We start from the raw sequence: 24,722 nt of genomic DNA on the forward strand, positions 1-24,722 counted from the left end.
CAAATCCCGGCTCCGCCAATTGTCAGCTGTGTGACTTTGGGCAAGTCACTTCACTTCTCTGTGCCTCAGTTCCATCGTCTGTAAAATGAGGATTAAGACAATGAGCCCCCCGTGGGACAACCCGATCACCTTGTAACCTCCCCAGCGCTTAGAACAGTGCTTTGCACATAGTAAGCGCTTAATAAATGCCATCATTATTATATCTCATACATCCCTTCCCCTAGGCGGTTCTCAGTCGATGAAAATGATGAGAATGTGGTCTAGTGGAAAGAGCTCGGGGCTAGGGTTGGTCACTTCTAGTCCGGGTTCTGCCACTGACCTGTTGGGTTGCTCTGGGTCAAGCCGCTTCACCTCTCTGGACCTCATCTTCCTCATCTGTAAAATGGGGTCATTCATTCAATCGTATTTATTGAACGCTTACTATGTGCAGAGCACTGTACTAAGCGCTTGGAAAAGTACAATACAGCAATAAAGAGAGATAACCTCCTGTCCACAACGAGCTCACAGTCTAGAAAGGGTGGGGGGCAGGCATCAATATAAATAAATAAAATTACAAACATATACATAAATGCTGTGGGGCAGGGAGGGGGGAAGAGCAAAGGGAGCGAGTCAGGGTGACACAGAAGGGAGTGGGAGATGAGGAAAAGTGGGGCTTAGTTTCGGAAAGCCTCCTGGAGATTTGTTGTCAGTAAGGCTTTAAAGGAGGGAATAATAATAATAGTAATAATAATAATAGCATTTATTAAGTGCTTCCTATGTGCAAAGCACCGTTCTAAATGCTGGGGAGGTTACAAGGTGATCAGGCTGCCCCACAGGGAGCTCACAGTCTTAATCCCATTTTACAGATGAGGTAACTGAAGCACAGAGAAGTGAAGTGACTTGCACAAAGTCACACAGCTGACAATCGGCCGGGATTTGAAACCGTGAACTCTGACTCCAAAGCACGGGCTCTTTCCACTGAGCCACGAGTCCGTGTTCTCCGTCTCCCTGTGGGAGAGGGACTGTGTCCGATTTGATTATCCTGTATCTAGACCAGCACTTAACATAGTGCTTGGTACCTAGCAAGTCGTAATAGATATCTTGTTATGGGGTTAAATAAGTACTATTGTCAAAGTGTTGGCGCCGCTGGGGAGGCCCGTGGTTTAAGAGTGGGAGGCAGCGCGGAGCACGCTGACACCGAGGAACCCGGTGGGTGGGATAACATTTCTAAGATTAATTAAATGGGTGGGCCCAGCACCCGCATGCTCCCAACAGTTTGGTGATTTTCAGGGAGATCTGGGTCTCTGGCCCTCTCTGTCTTCTAGTCTCTCTTCGCATAAAGGACAAAACAGGAAGGTAGTGCTCCCTTAATAATAATTACAGTATTTGTTAAGCGCTTCCTATGTGCCACGCAGTGTTCATTCATTCAATCGTATTTATTGAGTGCTTACTGTGGGCAGAGCACAGTACTAAGCACTGTTCTAAGCGCTGGGGTAGATACAAGGTCATCAGGTTGTCCCACGTGGGGTTCACAATCCTAATCAATCTTTGAGAAGCAGCGTGGCTCAGTGGAAAGAGCCCGGGCTTGGGAGTCAGAGGTCATGGGTTCAAATCCCGGCTCCGCCGATTGTCAGCTGTGTGACTTTGGGCAAGTCACTTCACTTCTCTGGGCCTCAGTTACGTCATCTGTAAAACGGGGAATAAGACCGTGAGCCCCACGTGGGACAACACTGATCACCTTGTAGCCTCCCCAGCGTTTAGAACAGTGCTTCGCACATAGTAAGCGCTTAACAAATGCCATCACCATTATCATTAATCCGCATTTTCCAGATGAGCTGAGGCACAGAGAAGTTGTCCAAGGTCTGACAGCTGACAAGTGGCAGAGCCGGGATTAGAACCCACGTCCTCTGACTCCCAAGACCGGGCTCTTTCTTCTCTGTCTCCCCCTTTTAGACTGTGAGCCCACTGTTGGGTAGGGACTGTCTCTATATGTTGCCAACTTGTACTTCCCAAGCGCTTAGTACAGTGCTCTGCACACAGTAAGCGCTCAATAAATACGATTGATGATGATGATGATGATGATGATGAAGACACGCTGCTTCTTACGGGGTGGGCGATGCTTCAGCTCAGAGGGGGGCAGCCCACCACCCTTTGGCCCGCCTAGGCCTCTCCCTCACAGTAGGACCGCCTTATCTCCCTCGGGCCGCACCGAGTCCCCCCGCCACGGGTCACACCGACTCCACCCGGACTCGGTCACCGTGGGAGGCGCGTGGGAGAGTCTCGCCCTGGGCTCCGGGCCTGCGGGGTTGGTGGTCCACGGCGGGGCAGAGGCCCAAGGCGAGGTTCCAGTACTCTCGGCGGAATTGGCGGTTGAGGAGCCCGTAGACGACGGCGTTGAGGCAGCTGTTGAAATAGGCCAGGTAGTAGCTGACCACGAACAGCCAGTCCGGGAGCCGGGGCAGCGTCCGGCGGGGGGCGGCGGCCACCGCCAGGCCGATGAAGTTCAGCGGGGCCCAACACAGGGCGAAGAGCACGAACACCGCGAACATGGTGACGAAGTTGCGGAGGTCTTGGGGCGAGGGGCGAGGCCCGGGGACCGGCCGACCCCGCCGCCGTTGGAGGCCCAACACGAGGCCCCAGATGCGCAGGTAGCAGAAGGCCACGACGGCCATGGGCAGCAGGAAGTGGAAGCAGACCACGGCCACGGTGTAGGCCGCGCTCACCGACTGGGCGAAGGTGCAGGAGAAGATGCGGGGGTCGTAGCGCAGGGAGCCCACCGTCACGTTGGGCGCCACGGCCAGGAGGGCCAGCAGCCAGACCAGGGCCACGTAGCCCGCGGTGTGGCGGCCGCTGAAGAGGCGGAGGTAGCGCGGCCCGTGGCACACGGAGCAGTAGCGGTTCAGGGCGATGGCGGTGATGTTGAAGACGGAGCCGACGACGCTCAAGCCCATGAAGAAGCCGCTGAGCTGGCAGTGCAAGGGGCCCAGGCTCCAGCCGCGCTGGAGGACGGCGCTGAGTACCAGGGGATACGGGTACAAGGCCACCACCAGGTCCGCCACCGCCAGGCTCACCACGAACGCGTTTCCTGCGGGAGAGGCGGGAGAGGGGACGGTGAGCAGGAGACCATTTCTGCGGGGGCCACTTGATGGGTAGGGGTGGGCGGCGCAGGGTGGAGGGAGATTGGAGGGCCTGGATACTTTGCCGGAGGAGAGGGGAAGGGGAAAGAGGCAGAAGTAGACGGTGGGGTAGGGAGGGGCAGCGTGGCCTAGTGGAAAGAGCACGACGGGCCTGGGAGCCTGAGGATCTGGGTTCTAATCCCGGCCCCGCCACTTTTTGCTGTGTGATCTTGGACAAGATACTTCGCTTCTCTGGGCCTCAGTAACCTCATCTGTAAAATGGGGATTCAATACCCGCTCTTCTTCCTACTTAGATTGTGAGCCCGGTGTGGGTCAGGGACTGAGTCTGACCTGATGATCTTGCATCTTCGCCAGCGCTTAGAACAGTGCTTGATAATAATAATAATGGTATTCGTTAAGCGCTTGCTTACGTGGCAAGCACTGTTCTAAACGCTGGGGTGGATACAAGCTAATCAGGTTGTCCCACGTGGGGCTTACAGTCTTAATCGCTCTGGACATATTACTCCCCTCCTCAAAAACCTCCAATGGCTACCGATCAATCTGCGCATCAGGCAGAAACTCCTCATCCTGGGCTTCAAGGCTGTCCATCACCTCGCCCCCTCCTACCTCACCTCCCTTCTCTCCTTCTACTGCCCAGCCCGCACCCTCCGCTCCTCCACCACTAATCTCCTCACTGTACCTCGCTCTCGCCTGTCCCGCCATCGACCCCCGGCCCACGTCATCCCCCGGGCCTGGAATGCCCTCCCTCTGCCCATCCGCCAAGCTAGCTCTCTTCCTCCCTTCAAGGCCCTGCTGAGAGCTCACCTCCTCCAGGAGGCCTTCCCAGACTGAGCCCCTTCTTTCCTCTCCCCCTCGTCCCCCTCTCCATCCCCCCGTCTTACCTCCTTCCCTTCCCCACAGCACCTGTATATATGTATATATGGTTGTACATATTTATTACTCTATTTATTTATTTATTTATTTATTTATTTATTACTCTATTTATTTATTTATTTATTTATTTATTTATTTATTTTACTTGTACATTTCTATCCTACTTATTTTATTTTGTTGGTATGTTTGGTTCTGTTCTCTGTCTCCCCCTTTTAGACTGTGAGCCCACTGTTGGGTAGGGACTGTCTCTATGTGATGCCAATTTGTACTTCCCAAGCGCTTAGTACAGTGCTCTGCACATAGTAAGCGCTCAATAAATACGATTGATTGATTGATTGATTGATTGATTAATCCCCATTTTACAGATGAGGTAACGGAGGCACAGAGAAGCTAAGTGACTTGCCCAAGGTCGCACAGCAGACAAGTGGCACAATAATAATGTTAGCATTTGTTAAGCGCTTACTATGAACAAAGCACTGTTCTAAGTGCTGGGGAGGATACAAGGTGATCTGGTTGTCCCACATGGGGCTCACAGTCTTAATCCCCATTTTACAGATAAGGGAACTGAGGCACAGAGAAGTGAAGTGACTTGCCCAAAGTCACACAGCTGACAAGTGGCGGATTTGAACCCATGACCTCTGACTCCTAAACCCGTGTTCTTTCCACTAAGCCACGCTGCTTCTCATTACGCATTGTAAGTACTAACCAAATAGCAGTTATTATTATTATTATTACTGTTCTTCTAACCCCCACCAGATTACAAAATCCTAGAGGGCAGGAATCACGTCTTCTCTCTTGTACACTCCCAAGCGTTTAGTACAGTGCTCTCAAAAAATACCATTGATTAATTGCTCAGCACGCAGTAAACACTCAGTAAATACCAGCGTGGCTCAGTGGAAAGAGCACGGGCTTGGGAGTCAGAGGTCATCGGTTCTAATTCCGGCTCTGCCACTTGTCAGCTGTGTGACTTTGGGCAAGTCACTTAACTTCTCTGTTCCTCAGTTACCTCATCTGTAAAATGGGGAGTAAGACTATGAGCCCCACCTGGGACAACCTGATCACCTTGTATCCCCCCCAGCGCTTAGAACACTGCTTCACACAGAGTAAGCGCTTAACAAATACCATTATTATTATTATCATTATTATTATTATTATTATTATTACCACTGATTGATTGATTGCTCTGCATGCAGTGAGCGCTCAATGAATACCAGTGATTGGTGTTTGAATTTCTCCTTTCAACAATGGCCTAAGAGATTGGTACTGGAATCGGTTTCGGTCTGTGGGGGTCACGGCCCCAGGGAGGAGGGGGTCTAGTCCAGGGAATCTCAGGATCTGTGTGCAACCAGAGGTCTTCGACGTCCCCGGTCCCGGGATGGAGATAGAGCCCTCGGTCACCATCTTCCTGCCCCGCGACGTACTGTCTACACCACCCCAGCCTGAGTGGTACTGTATAATAATAATAATAATAATAATAATAATAATAACTGTTTATTTTACGTGTACATATTTATTTTGTTAATGATGTGCATATAGTGATGTTCAGAGAAGCAGCGTGGCTCAGTGGAAAAAGCCCGGGCTTTGGAGTCGGAGGTCCTGGGTTCAAATCCCGACTCCACCTGTTGTCAGCTGTGTGACTTTGGGTCAGCCACTTCTCTGGGCCTCAGTTCCCTCACCTGTGAGATGGGGATGAAGACTCTGAACCCCCCGTGGGACAACCTGATCCCCTTGTAACCTCCCCAGCGCTTAGAACAGTGCTTTGCATATGGTAAGCGCTTATTAAATGCCATCGTTATTATTATTATATAGCTACAATTCTATTTATTCTGTCGATTTTGACCCCTGTCTACATGTTTTGTTGTCTGTCTCCCCCTTCTAGACTGTGAGCTCGTTTTTAGGTAGGGACCGTCTCTATATGTTGCCGACTTGTACTTCCCAAGCGCTTAGTACAGTGCTCTGCACACAGTAAGTGCTCAATAAATACGAATGAATGAATGAATGAATGAAAGAATGAACTGTGGTATTTGTTAAGCGCTTACTATGATCCAGGCACTGTACTAACCCCTTCCCCTCCCCACAGCACCTTTATAGATGTTTGTACAGATTTATTACTCTATTTATTTTACTTGTACATATTTACTATTCTATTTATTTTCTTAATGATGTGCATTTAGCGTAAATTCTATTTGTTCTGACAACTTGACACCTGTCCACATGTTTTGTTTTGTTGTCCGTCTCCCCCTTCTAGACTGTGGGCCTGTTGTTGGGTAGGGACCGTCTCTATATGTTGCCAACTTGTACTTCCCAAGCGCTTAGCACAGTGCTCTGTACACAGTAAGCACTCAATAAATACTATTGAATGAATGAATGAATGAATGAATAAAGGAAATCGGGTTGGACACAGTCCCTGTCGTGCATGGGGCTCACAGTTTTAATCCCCCTTATGAGGTAACTGAGGCACAGAAAAGTGAAGTGGCCTGCCCAAGGCCACACAGCAGTCGAGTGGTGGATCCGGGTTTAGAACCCATGACCTTTTGATTCCCAGGCCGGTAAATGTTACTTTAATCTGGCTCATTCTGAAGCCCGAGAACCAGCCTGGATAAGAAATTAGATAAGGAGGCTTGTCCGAGTACATTTAATCTCTCAGGAGATTAAAGACGTGGCTCCCCCCCCCGCCCCCCGGAGCAGAGAGAGGGAGCCGAAAGAGGTCACGAACCAGAAACTCAGAGGAAAACACTTCTCACCCGGCAGGGCGCAGAGGGTGAGAAGTTAGACCCATGGTTAAGGGGTCCTGGCCGCGTTACTGGGGAGAGTCAGGGATGGAGAGGGTAGAATCTTAGAACAGTGCTTGGCACATAGTAAGAGCTTAACAAATACCATAATAATAATAATAATAGCATTTATTAAGCGTGTACTATGTGCAAAGCACTGTTCTAAATGCTGGAGAGGTTACAAGGTGATCAGGTTGTCCCTCGGGGGGCTCACAGTCTTAATCCCCATTTTTACAGATGAGGTAACTGAGGCCCAGAGAAGTTAAGAGACTTGCCCAAAGTCACACAGCTGACAATTGGCGGAGCCAGGAAGGGTGTGTCTGCTGTGTGATTTTGGGCAAGTCACTTCACTTCTCTGGGCCTCAATTCCCTCATCTGCAAAATGGGGATTGAGTCTGTGAGCCCCACATGGGACAGGGACTGTGTCCAATCTGAGTTGCTTATATCCATCCCAGCGCTTAGTACAGTGCCTGGCATATAGTAAGTCCTTAACAAATACCATAATCATTATTATTATTATTATTACGGGTGAGCTTCTCGAGGGAAGGAAAGGTGTGTCTGGCTTCTGCCAGACTCTCCCACGCGCTCAGGAGACCCCAGCACTCTGGTTGACTGACGGATTGATTGGGGTCCATCTTGACGTGGGCCCTATTGGCCAGAGGCTTCTCCTAGCCACGTTCGTCCAAACCCCCTCTCCGCCCACTGCGCCTGGCAGGAGCGGATCAACAGCCTCACTATTGGCTTTTAAAGCTCCAACCTCACCTCCATTCTCTCCTTCTACATTCCAGCCCACGCACTCTGCTACCCTGGTGCCGCTAAGCTTCTCACTGGGCCTCCATCTCTCCTATCTCGCCGTCGACCCATGGCCCACGTCCTACCTCTGGCCTGGAACGCCCTCCCTCCTCAAATCTGCCAAACAGCCACTCTTCCCCCCTTCAAAGCCCTACTGAAGGCGCACCTCCTCCGAGAGGCCTTCCCAGACTAAGCCCCCCTTTTCCTCAGCTCCCACTCCCTTCCGCTTCACCCCCTTTGATCTTCTCCTCCTTTCCGCCCAACAACACTTATGCCTATATGTATGTATCTAGTGAGCCCGTTGAAGGCAGGAATTGTCTCTCTTTATTGTACTTTCCCAAGCGCTTAGTACAGTGCTCTGCGCACAGTAAGCGCTCAATAAATACAATTGAATTGAATGAATGAATGAGTCCCTCTCCCTGGCCGGGGTCCGGCTTAGGGCTAATCCTCGCGGCCGGAGCTCAGGGTAAACTGAGACGTTGTTGACGCCTGACCGGCCCCTCGGGGCCATCGCTGACACGCGCTTCGTCCGCGAGCGACAGCCCCGTACGCGGATCCTATTTCCCCTCACGCGGCTGTCCACCCTCTCCCCACCGTCCCGCCCCATCCTGCCCCCCAAAACCGCCCTCCCAGACAACTCGGCCATTGCGGTGCAGAGTCCCTGGACCCGGGCTTTGTCCAGGGTCTCTCATTCCAATCAATCAATCAATCAATCGTATTTATTGAGCGCTTACTGTGTGCAGAGCACTGTACTAAGCGCTTGGGAAGTACAAGTTGGCAACATATAGAGACGGTCCCTACCCAACAGTGGGCTCACAGTCTAGAATACTTGGCGTCGCAATGTTGTTGCCACGTTTCGGGAAGAGGCTCTTCCTGACTTTTTCCACGCGTGTCCGCACAGACCGCTCCACCCCTGGGGATGCTAGCGTCCGTCGCCCCCGCCCAGCGCCCCGGTTCGCTTTAGTTTGGAAATAATCATACCAATAATAATTATGGTATTTGTTTAAGCGCTTACTATGTGCCAAGCACTGTTCTAAGCGCTGGGGGGGGGGATACAAGGTGATCAGGTTGTCCCACGTGGGGCTCACAGTCTTAATCCCCATTTTACAGATGAGGGAACTGAGGCACAGAGAAGTTAAGTGGCTTGCCCAAGGTCACACAGCAGACAAGTGGCAGAGCCGGGATTAGAAATCACGTCCTTTGAGTCCCAAGCCTGTGATCTAAACCACGCTGCTTCCCTGCAAGATTATGGTATTTGTTAAGCGTTTAGTATGTTCCAGGCACTGTACTAAGCGCTACGTGGATATAAACAAATTAGGTTGGACACAGTCCTTGTCCCACGTGGGGCTCACAGTCTCAATCCCCATTTTACAGATGCGGTCATTGAGGCAGGTAGAAGTGAAGCGACTTGCCTAAGGTCACACAGCAAACAAGTGGGAGAGTCGGAATTAGAACTCATGACTTTCTGACTCTTAGGCCCATGGTCTCTCCATTACGCCAATTCCCGTCCTCCCTCCAGAAGACGGGCCCGATCCTCCCGCCGGGCCTGCCGGTTCTGCTGCGGCTTATAATAATAATAATATTAGTAATAACAATAATGATGATGGTGTTTGTTAAGCATCAAACACTGTTCTAAACGCTGGGGTAGATACAAGGTAATCAGGTTGTCCCACGTGGGTCTCACAATCTTAATCCCCATTTGACAGATGAGGTAACTGAGGCACAGAGAAGTTAAGTGACTTGCCCAAAGTCACACAAATGACAAGTGGAGGAGCCGAAATTAGAACCCACGACCTCCGACTCCCAAGTCCGTGCTCTTTCCTGTAAACCACGCTTCTACTGTGGCTTCTGCAGGTGGGAGGAATCCGGGGAGGGGGTCGCATCATTCAGGGGACTGAGCCCCCTCCTTCCTCTTCCCCTCCTCCCCCCCTCATCCCCCCCGCCTTACCTCCTTCCCCTCCCCACAGCACCTGTATATATGTTTGTACATATTTATTACTCTATTTATTTTACTTGTACATATTTACTATTCTATTTATTTTATTTTGTTAGTTTATTTTGTTTTGTTGTCTATCTCCCCCTCCTAGACTGTGAGCCCGTTGTTGGGTAGGGACCGTCTCTATATGTTGTCGACTTGTACTTCCCAAGCACTTAGTACAGTGCTCTGCTCACAGTAAGCGCTCAATAAATACGATTGAATGAATGAATCATTCGGGCCCACGGCCGAGTGCGCACTGGGAAAAGGGTCTCTGCCAGACTGGGCTTCGGAAGCGCCAAGCTTTCTCCTTCTCCTCTCCATTCGGGGGGCGGCGGGACCCCGGAGTCCCGGAGCCCCGGAGCGAGCGTTTAAAAGAAATGGGGCTCGGACCTGACCTGGAAATATCCTGGCCCGGGGCAGCGTGTCCGCGGTCCAGTGTCTGCAGTCAATCAATCAATCAATCAATCAATCAATCAATCGTATTTATTGAGAGCTTACTGTGTGCAGAGCACTGTACTAAGCGCTTGGGAAGTACAAGTTGGCAACATATAGAGACGGTCCCTACACAACAGTGGGTTCACAGTCTAGAACAGCGCTTAGAACAGTGCTCTGCATATAGTAAGCGCTCAATAAATGTCATTATTATTATTATTATTAGAAGGGGGAGACAGAGAACAAAACAAAACATATTAACAAAATAAAATAAATAGTTTTTATTTATTTTATAGTCCACTCGTGCTCACGGCTCTCCCGGGCCGGGTTTGCCCAGGGGCTCTCTGGAAACGGGGGGCTGGCGCATAGGCAGGGGCGAACCAGCTGGAGTTACAGTAGGGACGGAGCGGGGGGAAGGGTTGGCAGGCCGGCCGGGAGAATGGCTATGTTCCAGAATGGGCTTAGGATGAGTCGAGAGTCAAGGTGGCAGCGGCGAAAACAGAGCCAGGCGCAGCAGCAATAAACATGTCGAAAGCAACAGAGGAAGGGAGGGAGAGAGAGAGCAAAAGAGAGAGAAAGAGAGAGAGAGCAAGAGAGAGCAAGGGAGAAAGATAAATTTCGAGAGAGAAAGCAACAGAGAACAAAAGAGAGAGGGAGAAAGTTCAGTGTGGCCGTTACTGTGGGTCACGCATTGGTCTTTTCGGCCTCACTCGCTCCCTTGGGGAAATTCCACCGTTTTAGCATCTTCTCTAAGTGCGAAACTCTCTCTCTCTCTCTCTCTCTCTCTCTCTCTCTCTCTCTCTCTCTCTATATATATATATATATATATATATATATCCATCCATCCATCCATCCATCCATCTCTACATAAATAATTCAGTGCTTTTTAGGTGCCGCATGGGAATCACATATACCTCCAGCTCGTCTGTGTCACCGCCGACCTCTCGCTTGCGTCCTGCCTCTTGCCTGGAACGCCCTCCCTCTTCATAGCAGATAGACAATTACTCTCCTCACCTTCAAAGCCTTACTGAAGGCACATCTCCTCCAAGAGGCCTTCCCCGACTAAGTCTTCATTTCTTTTTCTTCCATTCCCTTCTGCGTCGCCCTGACTTGTTCTCTTTATTCATCCCCCTTCCTAACCCCACAGTATTTAGATACACATCTGCAATTTATTTATTTATTTTAATGTCTATCTCTCTCTCTAGACTTTAATCTCGCTATGGGCAGGGAATGTGTCTCTCTCGAGCGCTTAGTACAGTGCTCCGCACGCAGTAAGCGCTCAATAAATACAATTGATTGATCACTGTTAGTGTAAGGGAAAGCAGGGCTCCTATCCCCATCTTAAAGACGAGAGTACTGAGGCTCACAGAGTTTAAGTGAGAAGCACTGTGGATTAGTGGAAAGAACCTAAGTCTGGGAGGCAGAAGACCTGAGTTCTTATCCTGATTCCATCACTTGCCTGCTCTGTGACCTTGGGCAAAATCACTTAACTTATTTTTGCCTCAGTTTCCTCACCCGTAAGATAGGGATGAAATACCTGCTCGCCTTTCTTCTTAAACTGTGAGTTCCAAGTGGGTTAGGGACCGGGTCCGATTTAATTGTTGTGCATCTTACCCCAGCGCTGGGCACAACGTATCAGTGGTATTTATCGAGTGCTTATTTTGTGCCAAGCACAGATACCACAACGATTAGCATAATTGTCTGAGCCTACCCAGCAGGCTAGTGGTGGAACTGGGACTAGAACCCAAGTGTCCTGCCTCCCAGATTGTGACTAATGTACTAGGTAGGCATGATTTAGTGGAAAGAGCACGGGCTTGGGAGTCAGAGGACGTGGGTTCTAATCCCGTCTCTGCCACTTGTCTGCTGTGTAACCTTGGGCAGGCCACTTCACTTCTCTGTGCCTCAGTTACCTCATCTGTCATATAGGGATTAAGACTGTGAGCCCCACGAGGGACAATCTGATTACCTTGGATCTACTCCAGCGCTTAGAACAGTGCTTGGCACATAGTAAGCGCTTAATAAATACTATCATTATTATTGATTATTAGGACCCGGAGGCCGAGTCCCGGGAAGGCGTGCTCTGGCCTAAGAGGGAGGCCGGGGTGAGGGCGCAGGCGGCCAGAGCCCAAGGAGTGGGGGGAAGGAGAGAGGAAGGAGTGCCCGCTCCTTAGAGCCCAGGTACTACCCACCGGGGGAGAATGTGCCATAAAGCGTTTAGAACAGTACTTGGCACATAATACGCGCTTAACAAATACCCACCGGGAGAGAATGTGCCATAAAGCGCTTAGAACAGTACTTGGCATATAATAAGCGCTTAACAAATACCATAATTATTTTTTAGTGCCTCCTCTCAGCTCGACCCTCACTCCCACCGCCTCCCCACCTCCCACTTTGTCCCACCCCCCAGCCCGGGCTGGTCAGCGCCTCTGGACTCTTCCCCTGGCCGGGGATGGGGAGAGGATTCATCTAGACGCCCCTCCGCCCCCTGCCCGGCCTCTCGGTTCCCCCGCACCCCAGCCTCGGCCCGGCTCCTACCTGCGTTCCTCAGTTTCTTGTTCCGGGCCACGGACACGATGACCAGTGCGTTGCCCAGCAGATCCCCCACGATGGTGACGATCAGGACGGTCGCCAGGGCAGGACGCACCCAGGGGGGGCGGCCCGGGACCCCCTCCGCTGCCCCCTCGCTGCCATTCGCCCACATCCCCCTGTTCGCAGCCCCGCAGCCCGATTTCGGGAGGTGCTGGTCACCCCCCGCAGCAGGGTTTGTGCCCCTGGAGCGGGAGAGAAGGGATTGCGGTCACTGCGGACTGCACGTGGCCGAAGAAGTTTTCTCTACCGGCTTCCCCCCCCCCCCCTTTTATAGCGCCCCTTCCCCTGCAGCTGCTGCTCCTCCCCCATCCTCCTCTTCTTCCCCCACTTGGCCGCTTCCACGGGGGGGCTGGAGCTTTCGGGGGGACCGCCCACTCCCACCTGCTGCGGTGCGTTCACGCTGACCCCGGAGCGGCCCACGTGCGTGTCCGTGTCCCCGTTGGGGGCAAGGGGCGTGGCCGAAGCCACTCACGCGTGAATAATACTAATAGTAATAATGGCATTTATTAAGGGCTTACTATGTGCAAAGCACTGCTCTAAGTGCTGGGGAGGTTACAAGGTGATCAGGTTGTCCCGCGGGGGGCTCACAGGCCTAAGCTTAGAACAGTGCTTTGCGCATAGTAAGCGCTTAATAAATGCCATCATTATTATTATTATTATCCCCATTTTACAGATGAGGTACCTGAGGCACAGAGAAGTTAAGTGACTTGCCCAAAGTCACACAGTTGACAGTTGGCAGAGCCGGGATTTGAACCCATGACCTCTGACTCCAAAGTCCGTGCTCTTTTCACTGAACCACGCTGCGTGTATGTGTGGATGTGTGTGTGGGGGGGCATGGGAGTGTGTTTGGAGCGGCCCATGTGTGTATGTATGTGTCTGTTGGGGGCATAATAATAATAATTATTATTAATAATAATAGTACTTGTTAAGCGCTTACTACGTGCCAAGCACTGCTCTAAGCGCTGGGGTAGATATAAGGCAATCAGGTTGGACACAATCTCTGTCCCAGAGGAGGCTCACAGTCTTCATCTCCATTTGACAGATGGCAGATGAGGTAACTGACAAGTGAAGTGACTTTCCCAAGGTCACACAGCAGACGTGGCTGAGCCGGGATTAGAACCCAGGACCTCTCACTCCCAGGCCCGTGCTTTTTCCGGCAGGCCATGCTGCTTCTATGGAGTGTGTGAGTCTGGGGTGGGGTGGTGCACTGGGGCCGTGGTCGGAGCCGCCCACGTGAGTAGTCTACTAGTTCTCACCTGTCTACTTCATTCATTCATTCAATCGTATTTATTGAGCGTTTACTGTGTGCAGAGCACTGTACTAAGCGCTTGGGAAGTACAAGTCGGCAACGTATAGAGACGGTCCCTACCCAACAACGGACTCACAGTCTACTTTCTGTTCTGTTTTGCTGTCTGTCTCCCCCTTCTAGACTGTGAGCCCGTTGTTGGGTAGGGACTGTCTGTATATGTTGCCGACTTGTACTTTCCAAACGCTTAGTACAGTGCTCTGCACACAGTAAGCGCTCAATAAATACGATTGAATGAATGAATGAATGAATGTGGGAGGGGAGGGAGGGGGAAGGGGGCAAGGGCGATGCCGGAGCGTTCATTCATCAACTGTGAACACGGGGAGGGGTGGCTAACAGTAGCCTGGGACTAAACCTCCGGATTGACTCCGGTAGCTGGGTGGAGGCCAGGGGAAGCTCCCTTGGGGAAGGGAGAATGATCCGATTGCAGATTAACCCCGAGCTCCGGGGGTGGGGGGGAATCCCTAAGGGAAACCAGACAAGGATATCCCCCCCCCCCCCCAACCCCGACCCTCCGCTTCCTCCAGGGGGTTTATCCGAAATTCATTTTAATGTCTTGATTGACTACATCCAATCTGATTATGTGGTTATTATTATTAATAATAATGATGATGGCATTTGTTAAGTGCTTACTATGTGCAGAGCACTGTTCTAAGCGCTGGGGAGGATACAAGGTGATCAGATTGTCCCACGCGGGGCTCACAGTCTTCATCCCTATTTACAGATGAGGTAGCTGAGGCACAGAGAATAATAATAATGATGATGGCATTACTATGCCATTAAGCGCTTACTATGTGCAAAGCACTGTACTATGCGTTGGGGAGATTACAAGGAGATGAGGTTGTCCCACGGGGGGCTCACAGTCTTAATCCTCATTTTACAGATGAGGGAACTGAGGCCCAGAGAAGTTAAGTGACTTGCCCAAAGTCACACAGTTGACAATTGGAGGAGCCGGGATTTGAACCCCTGACCTCTGACTCCAAAGCCCGTGCTCTTTCCACTGAGCCACGCTGCAGTGCTTGGCACATAATAAGTATTTAACGACTACCACAGTAATTTTACCTTCTCCAGTGTCATCAGCATTACTTTCAGTGCGCTTGTCAGCACCATCACCTGCGCTCACGATCGGTAGAGCCCTATCACAATTGGGAATTTGTGAAACAGTAAGTCCCAGGGTCGGGATAGATAGGGTACAATCAAATCAGACACCATCCCTGCCCCACTTCGTATTCACAGTCTAAGAGAGGGGGGGAACGGGTTTAATTTCCACTTTATGAGGAAATGAGGATGAGGAAACTAAGGACCAAAGAAGTTTAAGTGACTTGCCCAGAGTCACACAGCAGGCAAATGGGAGGATGGGAGGTTTTAGAACTGAGGACCGTATAAGCTGTATGAGGAGAATGCCAAGAGGACCACATTCCCCACAACTGGCTAGACGGGATTCTTGAGCTGTGCAGGGGCTCCCAGCCATGCTGTTCTCGAGTAGCTGTTGATGAGTAGCTTGTAGTGCTGCTTGTCAGTCACAGGTTGTCAAGTGAGGGATCAAAGTTGAACAGGATCTCGGGAGAGATGCTGAGACTTCCCTCTGGGAGGGAAAAAGCTTGAGGCTGTAGCCGCCCCACTCAGGCTGGCCTTCACTGGTGCCCACCACAAGAGGATTCACTTCTGAAAAGACAAGAAGCTGTTCCATTCATCCACCCAGGTGGGCTTGGAGCTCTGACTCAGCCATCACAAACACCATCTTTGAGGGGGCTGCAGTTGACAGCCAGCCCTAAAGCCACTGGCCCCTGCGAGTCTACTCTACCATGGCTGGGCGAACCATATATCTGGGGAGAAGCCGGAACAGGAACAGGGAAGATAGAAGAGCGTGGTCTAGTGGAAGGTGCACGGCCCCGGGAGTCAAAGGACCTGGATTCTAATCCCAGCTCTACCACTTGGCTGCTGTGTGACTTGGGTAAATCACTTCTCTGTGCCTCAGTTTCTTCAACTGTACAATGGGGAGTCAATATCTATACTCCCTCCTATTTAGGCTGTGAATCCCACATGGGCAGGGACTATCCGGCTTGATTAATTTGTATCTATCTACCCCAGCACTTAGAAAGCCGCTTTGACACAAAATGAATCAATGCTATTTGTTGAGCATTTACTGTGCTCAGCATTTGGGAGAGTACAATACAACAGAGTTGGTAGACACATTCCCTGTTCAAACAATAAGTGCTTAACAAATACAATAATAATAATATTATTATTAAATAAGACTGAACAGAAGTGTGAATAGAGACACCATCTACCCCAGTCTCTAAGCATTCCTTAGGGAGGATGGCTTAGATTGAGATGTTCGGTTTTGTCCTCCCATTAGACTGTAATCTCCACCAGGGCATGAACTGTGCCTTTATTCTCATGTTTCCTATGCACTAGTACAGCTCTCTGGACACAGTAGGTGCTCAGTACAGTGTTCCAGACACAATGGGTGCCCAGCCGTGACCAGTGAGCTGGTCACGGAGAAGCAGCATGGCCTATTGGATAGAGAATGGGCCTGGGAGTTAGGTCATAGGTTCTAATCCCGGCTCTGCCACTGGTCTGCTGTGTGACCTCAGGCAAGTCACTTTACTTTTCTGAGCCTCAGTTACCTCATCTGTAAAATGGGGATTGAGGCTTTGAGCCCCAATGGGACAGAGACTGTGTCCAACCCAATTTGTTTTTATCCACCCCAACGCTTAGTACAGTGCCTGGCACATAGTAAGCGCATAACAAATACCAAAATCATCATCATCATCACTAAATAGAGCAGGCGGTCAGGAAACACTTAATTGCTAGGTGCCCAGTAATGGCAGTTGAAGATGACAGTGATGATGACGACAATGACAATGATGGTCATCGGAGTGACCATCCTCAGACTGTTCCTACAGTCTAATGGGAGGACAAAACCGAACATCTCAATCTAAGCCATCCTCCCTAAGGAATGCTTAGAGACTGGGATAGGTGGTGTCTCTGTCGGAGCCCCTTCTAGACTGAGCCTGCTGTTGGGTAGGGACTGTCTCTATGTTGCCAATTTGTACTTCCCAAGTGCTTAGTACAGTGCTCTGCACACAGTAAGCGCTCAATAAGTATGATTGAATGAATGATTGATGCTGGTTCTGTGGGACTGGCCTGGCCTGGCCCCCGATGACCACCTAGCCCAGAAAACCATTGGCTTTAAAGCACTTCGACGCCTGTCTTCCCTCTGACCTGGAACTCCCTCCCCCTTCATATATGACAGACCACCACTCATCCCACTTAAAAGCCCTCCTCAAATCACATCTCCAAGAGGCCTTCCCCAACTAAGCTCTCCCTTCTGCCTGGCTTAGGCCCTTGGGTCTGTCCCCCTTACGCACTTCATAGTCACCACTCCCCCAGCCCCACGACACTTATGCACATACCCATCTGAAATTTATTTTAATGTCTGCCTCCCGCTGGAGTCCGTAAACTCCCCCTGTTCCTACTCTTTTATATTGTACTCTCCCAAGTGCTTACTACAGTGCTTTACACACAGGAAGCACTTAATAAATACTGACTGACTGATGAAGGAAGGGGAGACTAATGAAGGATGGAAATGGCATCACTGGGATCCAGGAAGAGTCTCTGGGGTGGAAACAATGGGAGGACAAAAAGAAGTGCACTGAAGCCAAGAGCCTTCCATAAGGAAGGCCCCTGCACCCCCGAACCACACACACACAAACACAAGAGACAGAGACAGGGAGGTAGAGACAGAGAGACACGTTGTGTTGGGTGGCAAGAGAAGACTGCCATCACCATCTGACACCCAAGTCTTCCAAGGCCTCGGGAAACACAGAAGAAAGGGAGAGTGGTATGAAACAGTATGGCCTAGTGGATAGACCATGGGCCTGGCAGTTAGAAGGACTTGGGTTCTATTCCCAGCTCCGCCACTTGTCTGCCACGTGAGCTTGAGCAAATCACCTAACTTCTCTGTGTTTCAGTTACCTCATCTAAAATGGGGATTAAGACTATAAAACCTTTATGGGACAGGGAATGCGTCCAACCTGATTCGCTTGTATCTATTCCAGCGCTTAGAATAGTGCTTGACATATAGTAGGCACTTAACAAATATCATTATCATTATGAAGTGCACTGAAGCCAAGAGCCCTTTCATAAGGAAACCCACACACCTACACACAAACACACATGGACAGAAACACAGGACATCAAGAGAGGGAGACAGACTCAGGGAGGGAGAGATTCCTTCATTCATTATGGTATCTGTTAAGTGCTTACTATGTGCCAGGCACTGTTCTAAACGCTACGATGGATACAAGTAAATCAGATTGGACATAGTTCCTCTCCCCTGTGGGGCTCACAGCCTCAATCCCCATTTTCCAGATGAGGTAACTGAGGCCCAGAGAAGTGAAGTGTCTTGTCCAAGGTCACACAGCAGACAAGTGGCGGAGCTGGGATTAGAACCCATGACCTTCTGACTCTCAGGCCTGTGCTCTATCCACTACACCACGCTGCTTCCCCGAGATGGAAAGACCTATGCTGCTGGGTGGCAGGGGACTACTGTCATCATTGTCTGACACCCAACCCTGCTGAGGTCTTGGGAAACACAGAGGGAGGGGAAGGGGGTTAAAGCTAAATAATTTTATTAATAATTTATTGTCAGTAAGAAAGTCGGGCTAATGGTAGATTTCAGTAAAAACCTTTACAAGTCCATTGCATCACAAATATACAGACACTTTAAAACCGGTGTCAGAGTGACCCGTTCTCACTAGGTGTGGGCGTGGGGCCACCCAGAACCCTCTCAGAGGGGGGGAGTATTCTGGGGATCTGCCCTGGCGGGGGGGCCCCACACCCCCCCACCTTACACCTGCTGGCCATGCCCGAGGGCATTGAAATGTTTGGAATGAAATGGCTCACTCGGGGAGGGGGACAGAAAGAGACAGACAGCACAGGGGGCCCTGGATGTTGGGGTCAGGGTAGGGGCACTAACAGCGAGAGATTGGGGGGCAAACAGAATTCACAGAAAATCTACAAAACCTATAGCGGATAGGGCCAAACTTGGATAGGGAATTTGCACTGAAGGCAGAAGCAGAGGCAGGGGTGGAAAATCAATATAAATACAAGACCACGTGAACACGGCCAAGGGGGAAGGGCTGATGTTGGTCCGTCCCGCCGACACTGCCAGGCAGGGATGCCGCCCACAAGTGCCCCGGTTATGCCAATCTCAGCAGGGCGATGGGAGAGGCCCCAAAGCTGGGGGGCACTGAGAGGGAATGGGGGTCCCTGGGGTCTTTCCGGTCCGGTCAGAGTCCAGGCACTTCCTGTTTGGGAGCGGCGGGTCAGACTTGGGTGTGCTGCTGGGCATCGAGAGGCGGGATGACGGCGTCATCGAAAGGGCATCCCTCGTCGTCATCTCCGCTTTCATAGTCGCTCAGCGCAGCTTCAGACTCCAGCTCGCAGCAGGCTGAAAGGTCGGAGCTCGAGGGTGCGAACCCTGTGGCCAGGGCCACGGCTGCCGCCCCCGTGCCTCTGGGAAGCCCCGCGGGGAAAGGCCCGAGAGTGCCCCGACCCACCCCACCGCCAGCCTGCCGCCCTTCGGACGGGTCCCCGGGGTAGAAGCTGGGCAGGTATGGACTTGGGTCAAACCTCTGCCCGCCTCTGGGGGGTGGGAGGGTCTCGAACTGGTCGCCAAACTCGGGGGGCAGAGGAGGGAGGTCATCCGGGATGGGAAAGTCATCTGGGGGTGGCGGGAAGTCACTCTCGATGTCGTAGCCACTGGGGTAGTAGTCGGCCTCCAGGGTGCCGGGGTCGGCCAAGAGTGGCACGGGCTCTAGGGCTTCGTGGTGTGGGAACTCCTGGATGTCGGGCAGGACCACGGCGGGCATCCAGTCCGACGTGTCCCAGTGGTAGCCTGTTGGAGAGGGACCCACAAAAGGTCAGATGCTGTCCTAGGCCTCGGGCACATTGCTTGTCCCCTGCCCTCCACAGCTAGCCCTCGGGACACTTCCTGCATGCCCACCCCCAGCCCTTCATGCTGCCTTCAGGCCAACCAGAGATTGCCATGCAAGGCCCCTGATTCCCTGGTACCTCCCGGCACAGACATCAGATCAATCACAGACTACCATGCATGAGGACTCCAGTCCCCTAGGCCCCACACACATACACTGGGTCAACTATGGACCACAATGTATGGGGCCTCCAATACTCCCGGATCCCCTAACCCCTGGTGCTCCGACAGACATCAGATCAATCACAGACTGCCATGCATGAGACCTCCAGTGCCCCTGGTCCCCCTGGGCAGACACTGGACCAATCACAAACTGCCATGCAGGAGGCCTCTGATGCCCCCAGCTCCTGTCTCCCAGGGCAGTGCCAGGGCAGGTGAGCGAGGCGCTGGCTCCGTGAGATGCTCTGGCGGACCCCGTTCATTGTTTCAGCCATGTGTTCCCGGAGACCGGGATCCACTGCAGCTTGCCCCATCCAGGCCCGCCCACTTGGCATCTCCACCACAATTCTCTGGGAGAGGCCTGGCCGCAGCAGCCTGTCTGAGAGCTTCTGCAACCGCTGCGAGCCCAGTCTGGTGGCCCCGGCCCCGGCGTGTCAGCCATCGGACCACACGCTGCTTCCTGTCTGCCTCATGCCCTCTGGGCAAAGTGGCTCCCGTAATCGAGCAAAGATCACATCGCCTCACTGGAAAGCTCTGCCCAGTCCCAGCAGCTAGAAGGCAGGATCCTCCATCTTCCCGCCTCTGCCATCACTTCCACTGTCCCCTGGCTTGGCTACCGTCAGGCTCTCAGGCCGGCCAGCGGGGCTGGAGGGGGCCGCCAGTTGGGGTTCTGGTCCAAGGTTTACAGAGAGTAAACATCCGAATAAACAAGAGTAAAAAACAGTGAGGCCCCAGCATGCAGACTTCACCTCTGGGACTGTTGAGCTCAGGAGCAGCGAAAGGCTCTTGGGGAGGCACAGTGGAGAGAGAAGAAAACATTTTCGGTAAGAACCAGGCACAAAAAGCCACTGAGTTACTGGAGCAACAGGGAATGGGGCAGCAGACCCACAGGGGAGTTGAGGGGGTTAGAGGGAGGAAGATGGGACCAGTCTGGAGTTCCATCTGGGAGCTTAGAGCTCATTATCAGAACAAATTTGCCTTTGTGGAGCTGGGTGAAAGACAAGCCCCTAACAGGAACTTGCCTTTCCGTGCCCTTTGGGCTAGGCAGGCACCAGCATCCAAAGGGGTTTGACACCAGAGCCTCAACCACAAACTCCATACCGGAGGTTTTGAAGCACCCAGTTATAACAATAATAGTATTTGTTAAGCGCTTAGTACAGTGCTCTGCACACAGTAAGCGCTCAATAAATATGATTGATTGATGGTTAAGCACTTCCTATGTGTCAAGCACTATACTGAGAGCTGGAGTGGATACAAGCAAGATGGGTTGGCCACAGTCCCTGTCCCACATCGGGCTCACAGTCTTGATCGCCATTTTACAGATGAGGTAACTGGGACACAGAGAAGTTAAGTGATTTATCCAAGGTCACACAGGAGTCAAGTGTTAGAGCTGCTATTAGAACCCAGGTCCTTCTGACTCTTAGGCCCATGCCCTATGCACTAGGCAGCGCTGCTTCTCTATTTTACCTTGCCCATCTCCTACTACAGCCCAGTTGGGAGGCAGTGTGGCCTAGTGGATTAGCGTGGGCCTGGGGGCCAGAGGACCTAAATTCTAATCCCAGCTCTGCCACATGCCTACTTTGTGACCTTGGGAAAGACACTTAACTTCTCTGTGCCTCAGTTTCCTCAACTGCAAAATGGGGATTCAATACCCATTCTCCCTCCTACTTAGACTGTGAGACCCGTGTGGGATAGGGACTGTGTCCATCCTGATTACCTTGTATCTACCACAGCGCTTGATACATAGTAAGTGCTTTAACAAATACTATAACAAAAAACAAAAAAAAAGTCTAGCACACTCACTTTGCTCCTCTAACACCAACCTATCATTTTACCTGAGCTCGTCTATCTCACTGCCAACCCCTTGCCCACATCCTCCCTTGGGCCTGGAACTCCCTTCCCCTTCTTATCTGACAGACCACCACTCTCCCTACCTAAAATCACACATCTCCTCCAAAAGTCTTTCCCTGACTATGCCCTCAATTCCCCCACCCCACCCCCATTCACCCTCCCTTCTGCATCACCTACACCCTTGGGTCTGTTCCCCTTATGCACTTTGATATAATAATAATAATAATAATAATCGTATTTGTTAAGTGCTTACTATGTGCCAAGCACTGCTCTAAGCACTGGAGTAGATACGAGGTAATCAGGCTGTCCCACGTGGTGCTCACAGTCTTAATCCCCATTTTACAGATGAGGAAACTGAGGCACAGAGAAGTTAAGTGACTTGCCCAAAATCACACAGCTGACAAGTGGCTGAGCTGGGATTAGAACCCATAACCTCTGACTCCCAAGCCCGTGCTCTTTCCACTAAGCCACACTGCTTCTCGTCTACCCCCACTTCAGCATTTATGTAAATGTTCATCTGTTATTTATTTTAATGTCTGTTTCACCCTCTAGGCTGTAAGCTCCTTGGGGGCAGAGATTATGTCTATCAACTCTTGTTGTATTGTACTCTCCCAAGTGCTTAGCTGAGTGCTTTGAACACAATGAGTGCTCAATAAATACCACTGACTGGGGCCAGAAGACCACCAGCCTTCCCACCCAGCTCCATGCTGAACCGGCACAGGTGCAGCCTCAGCATCCTTTCCTCCTGGGTAGTCCTGCCTGACAGCTGTCCCCGGAGCTGAGGACAGTGACCAGCATGGAGGCCTCCCAGCCCCCGACCCTGGTGAACCCCTACCCTCTGAAGAAGCCACTTTTAACTGCTCTTGTTCCAGGGCTGTGGACACGCCAGCAGCCTCTTTCTGGACGAACCCCCCCCACACACCCATAGCCCCCAGGGCCACTGACGGGCTCTAACAGGGGCCATTAGTGGACTCCAAATGGCTCCACATAAACAGTCATGTCCAGCAGAAGGAGCTGTCAGAACAACGGGGGAAAAATCCTTCTTCCAAGTCTATGGACCGCACAATCCCTGGTAGAAAATTCCACCGTCAAAACCCGTTTGGAAACTCCAAGGGCAGGAAATGTGTCTTTGGCTTCTGTTGCATTGTCGAAAGTGATCAGGACAGTGCTCTACTCTACACACAGTTGGTGCCCAGGACAGCGCTTGGTAAGATAGGGATTCAATACAGAGTTCTACATAGAGAAAGCGCCCAGTCCAGTGCTCTGCATACAGAAGGTGCCCAGGACAACCTACAATACAGGGCTTTGTACATAGGAGGCACTGCCAACTAGTACTTCCCAAGCGCTTAGTACAGTGCTCTGCACACAGTAAGTGTTCAATAAATATGATTGATTGATTGATTGAGTACAGTGCCCAGTGGGGAGACCAGCAGTATCTGCTATAAAGTGAACAGAGAATGCAGGGGGAGAAGAGGGGGGCAAAGCCTGACATTCGAAGCCCTCTGGCCTCACTGATCGCCCTGTGTCTCCCGGGCTCTACAGCCTGATGGGGTGGAAGAGTGTGTGGGAAATGGGACCTGGGGTTTGGAGGAATCCTGCTGAGGAGCTTCTGACCATGTTTCGGGGGGTCAGGGAAAGAGGACCCCAGGAAAGGTCACGGGGGGGGGTGGGGGGTGCCATGGTGACCCGGGTGCAACTGGAGACAGAGATGCGGCGTGGCCTAAAGGAAAGAGCATGGGCCTGGGACTCAGAGGACCTGGGTTCTAATCCCAGCTCTGCCTCTTGCCATCTGGGTGACCTTGGGCAAATCACTTCACTTCTCTGTGACTCAGTTTGCTCACCTGGAAAATGGGGGTTCAGTATCTGTTCTCCCTCCTACTTAGCCTGAGAGCCCCATGTGGGACAGGGACTGTGTGTGACATGGTGATCTTGTACCTACCCCAGTGCTTAGGACAGCGCTTGGTACATAGTAAGCACTTAACAAATACAGTTATTACTGTACTGGAGCTGAGGCCTCACCGCTGTGGGACGGGGGCGAGGGAAGGAGTGAGCACCGTCGCAAAGAACCCAGCAACCCCAACCCCTGGCCTTTCCCAGGATGGGGGCTGGGTCCCACCACGACCATTCAGTCAGCAAGCCCATCCTTTTCCCTGGACTACTTCCCACCCCACCAAACAGCCCATCCCCGGCTGCACAACTTTGCCCAGTAGTTCCCCAGGGATCGGACCCCAAAGCTGCGGACAGGGCTGAACGAAGACACCTGTCCTCCTTCCCAGAGTCACTTCCAGCCAGCCTTGGGGCCTGGGCTCGGGCTGCCCCACATCGTGCAGAGTCCAAGGGATTTAGTGTGCTCAGGGGAGCCCAGGGAAGCTCAGGGGGGCTCTGTGGGGGGGAACTCAGGGGAGGGGTTGCCGTACCGTTGTCGTCACATGACTCCGACTGGAAGGAACTGAGGGACTGGACTTCGGACAGGCTGCCCCTCACGCTATACGGCTGGGATCCCTTCTCCTCCAGGGCCTTCTTGGGCAGGCACGGCTCCAGCTCCACCTCCTTGGCTGTAAGGATGCCGACCGACAGAGCTGAACCGTCGCAGTCCCCGACCCCAGGAATCGCGAGAGCCCACCCAAATCCTCACCTAGCTTGGCACCCCGCCACCCCACCCAGGTGGCTGCGGACCCCAGAAATCCATGGGAATTGCTAGAACAGAATCCTTGTATCTGGGGAAGCCATGTGGCTTCATGGAATAAAGCATGAGTCCAGAAGTCGGGAGACCTGGGTTCTAGTCCCAGCTCTGCTGAGTGATCTTGGGCAAGTCACTTAAGCTCTCCAAGCCTCCGTTTTCTCCTCTGTAAAA

General features: G+C 51.9%; 2 protein-coding genes across 2 annotated transcripts in view; both read right to left on the bottom strand.

Annotated features, from left to right (window-relative positions):
• Window positions 1-2,207: 2,207 nt before the first annotated feature.
• Window positions 2,208-16,747, bottom strand: MTNR1A (melatonin receptor 1A). Its single transcript, XM_038755074.1, has 5 exons — window positions 16,679-16,747; window positions 15,662-15,729; window positions 12,880-12,951; window positions 12,498-12,733; window positions 2,208-3,064 (listed from the first exon to the last, which is right to left on the bottom strand). The coding sequence occupies exons 1-5, from the start codon at window positions 16,745-16,747 to the stop codon at window positions 2,208-2,210; spliced, it is 1,302 nt and encodes a 433-aa protein (XP_038611002.1).
• A 1,730-nt stretch (window positions 16,748-18,477) lies between these two features.
• Window positions 18,478-24,722, bottom strand: part of FAT1 (FAT atypical cadherin 1) — a 58,851-nt gene continuing 52,606 nt past the window's right edge. Inside the window, exons 26-27 of the mRNA XM_038754942.1 lie at window positions 24,286-24,423; window positions 18,478-19,762 (exon numbers count right to left, since the gene is read on the bottom strand). Of these exons, the coding sequence (XP_038610870.1) occupies window positions 19,191-19,762; window positions 24,286-24,423 (710 nt within the window). The 3' untranslated portion in view covers window positions 18,478-19,190. The remainder of the gene's footprint in view (window positions 19,763-24,285; window positions 24,424-24,722) is intronic.

Source organism: Tachyglossus aculeatus, chromosome 12, assembly GCF_015852505.1.
Source record: "Tachyglossus aculeatus isolate mTacAcu1 chromosome 12, mTacAcu1.pri, whole genome shotgun sequence".
Taxonomy (NCBI): domain Eukaryota; kingdom Metazoa; phylum Chordata; class Mammalia; order Monotremata; family Tachyglossidae; genus Tachyglossus; species Tachyglossus aculeatus.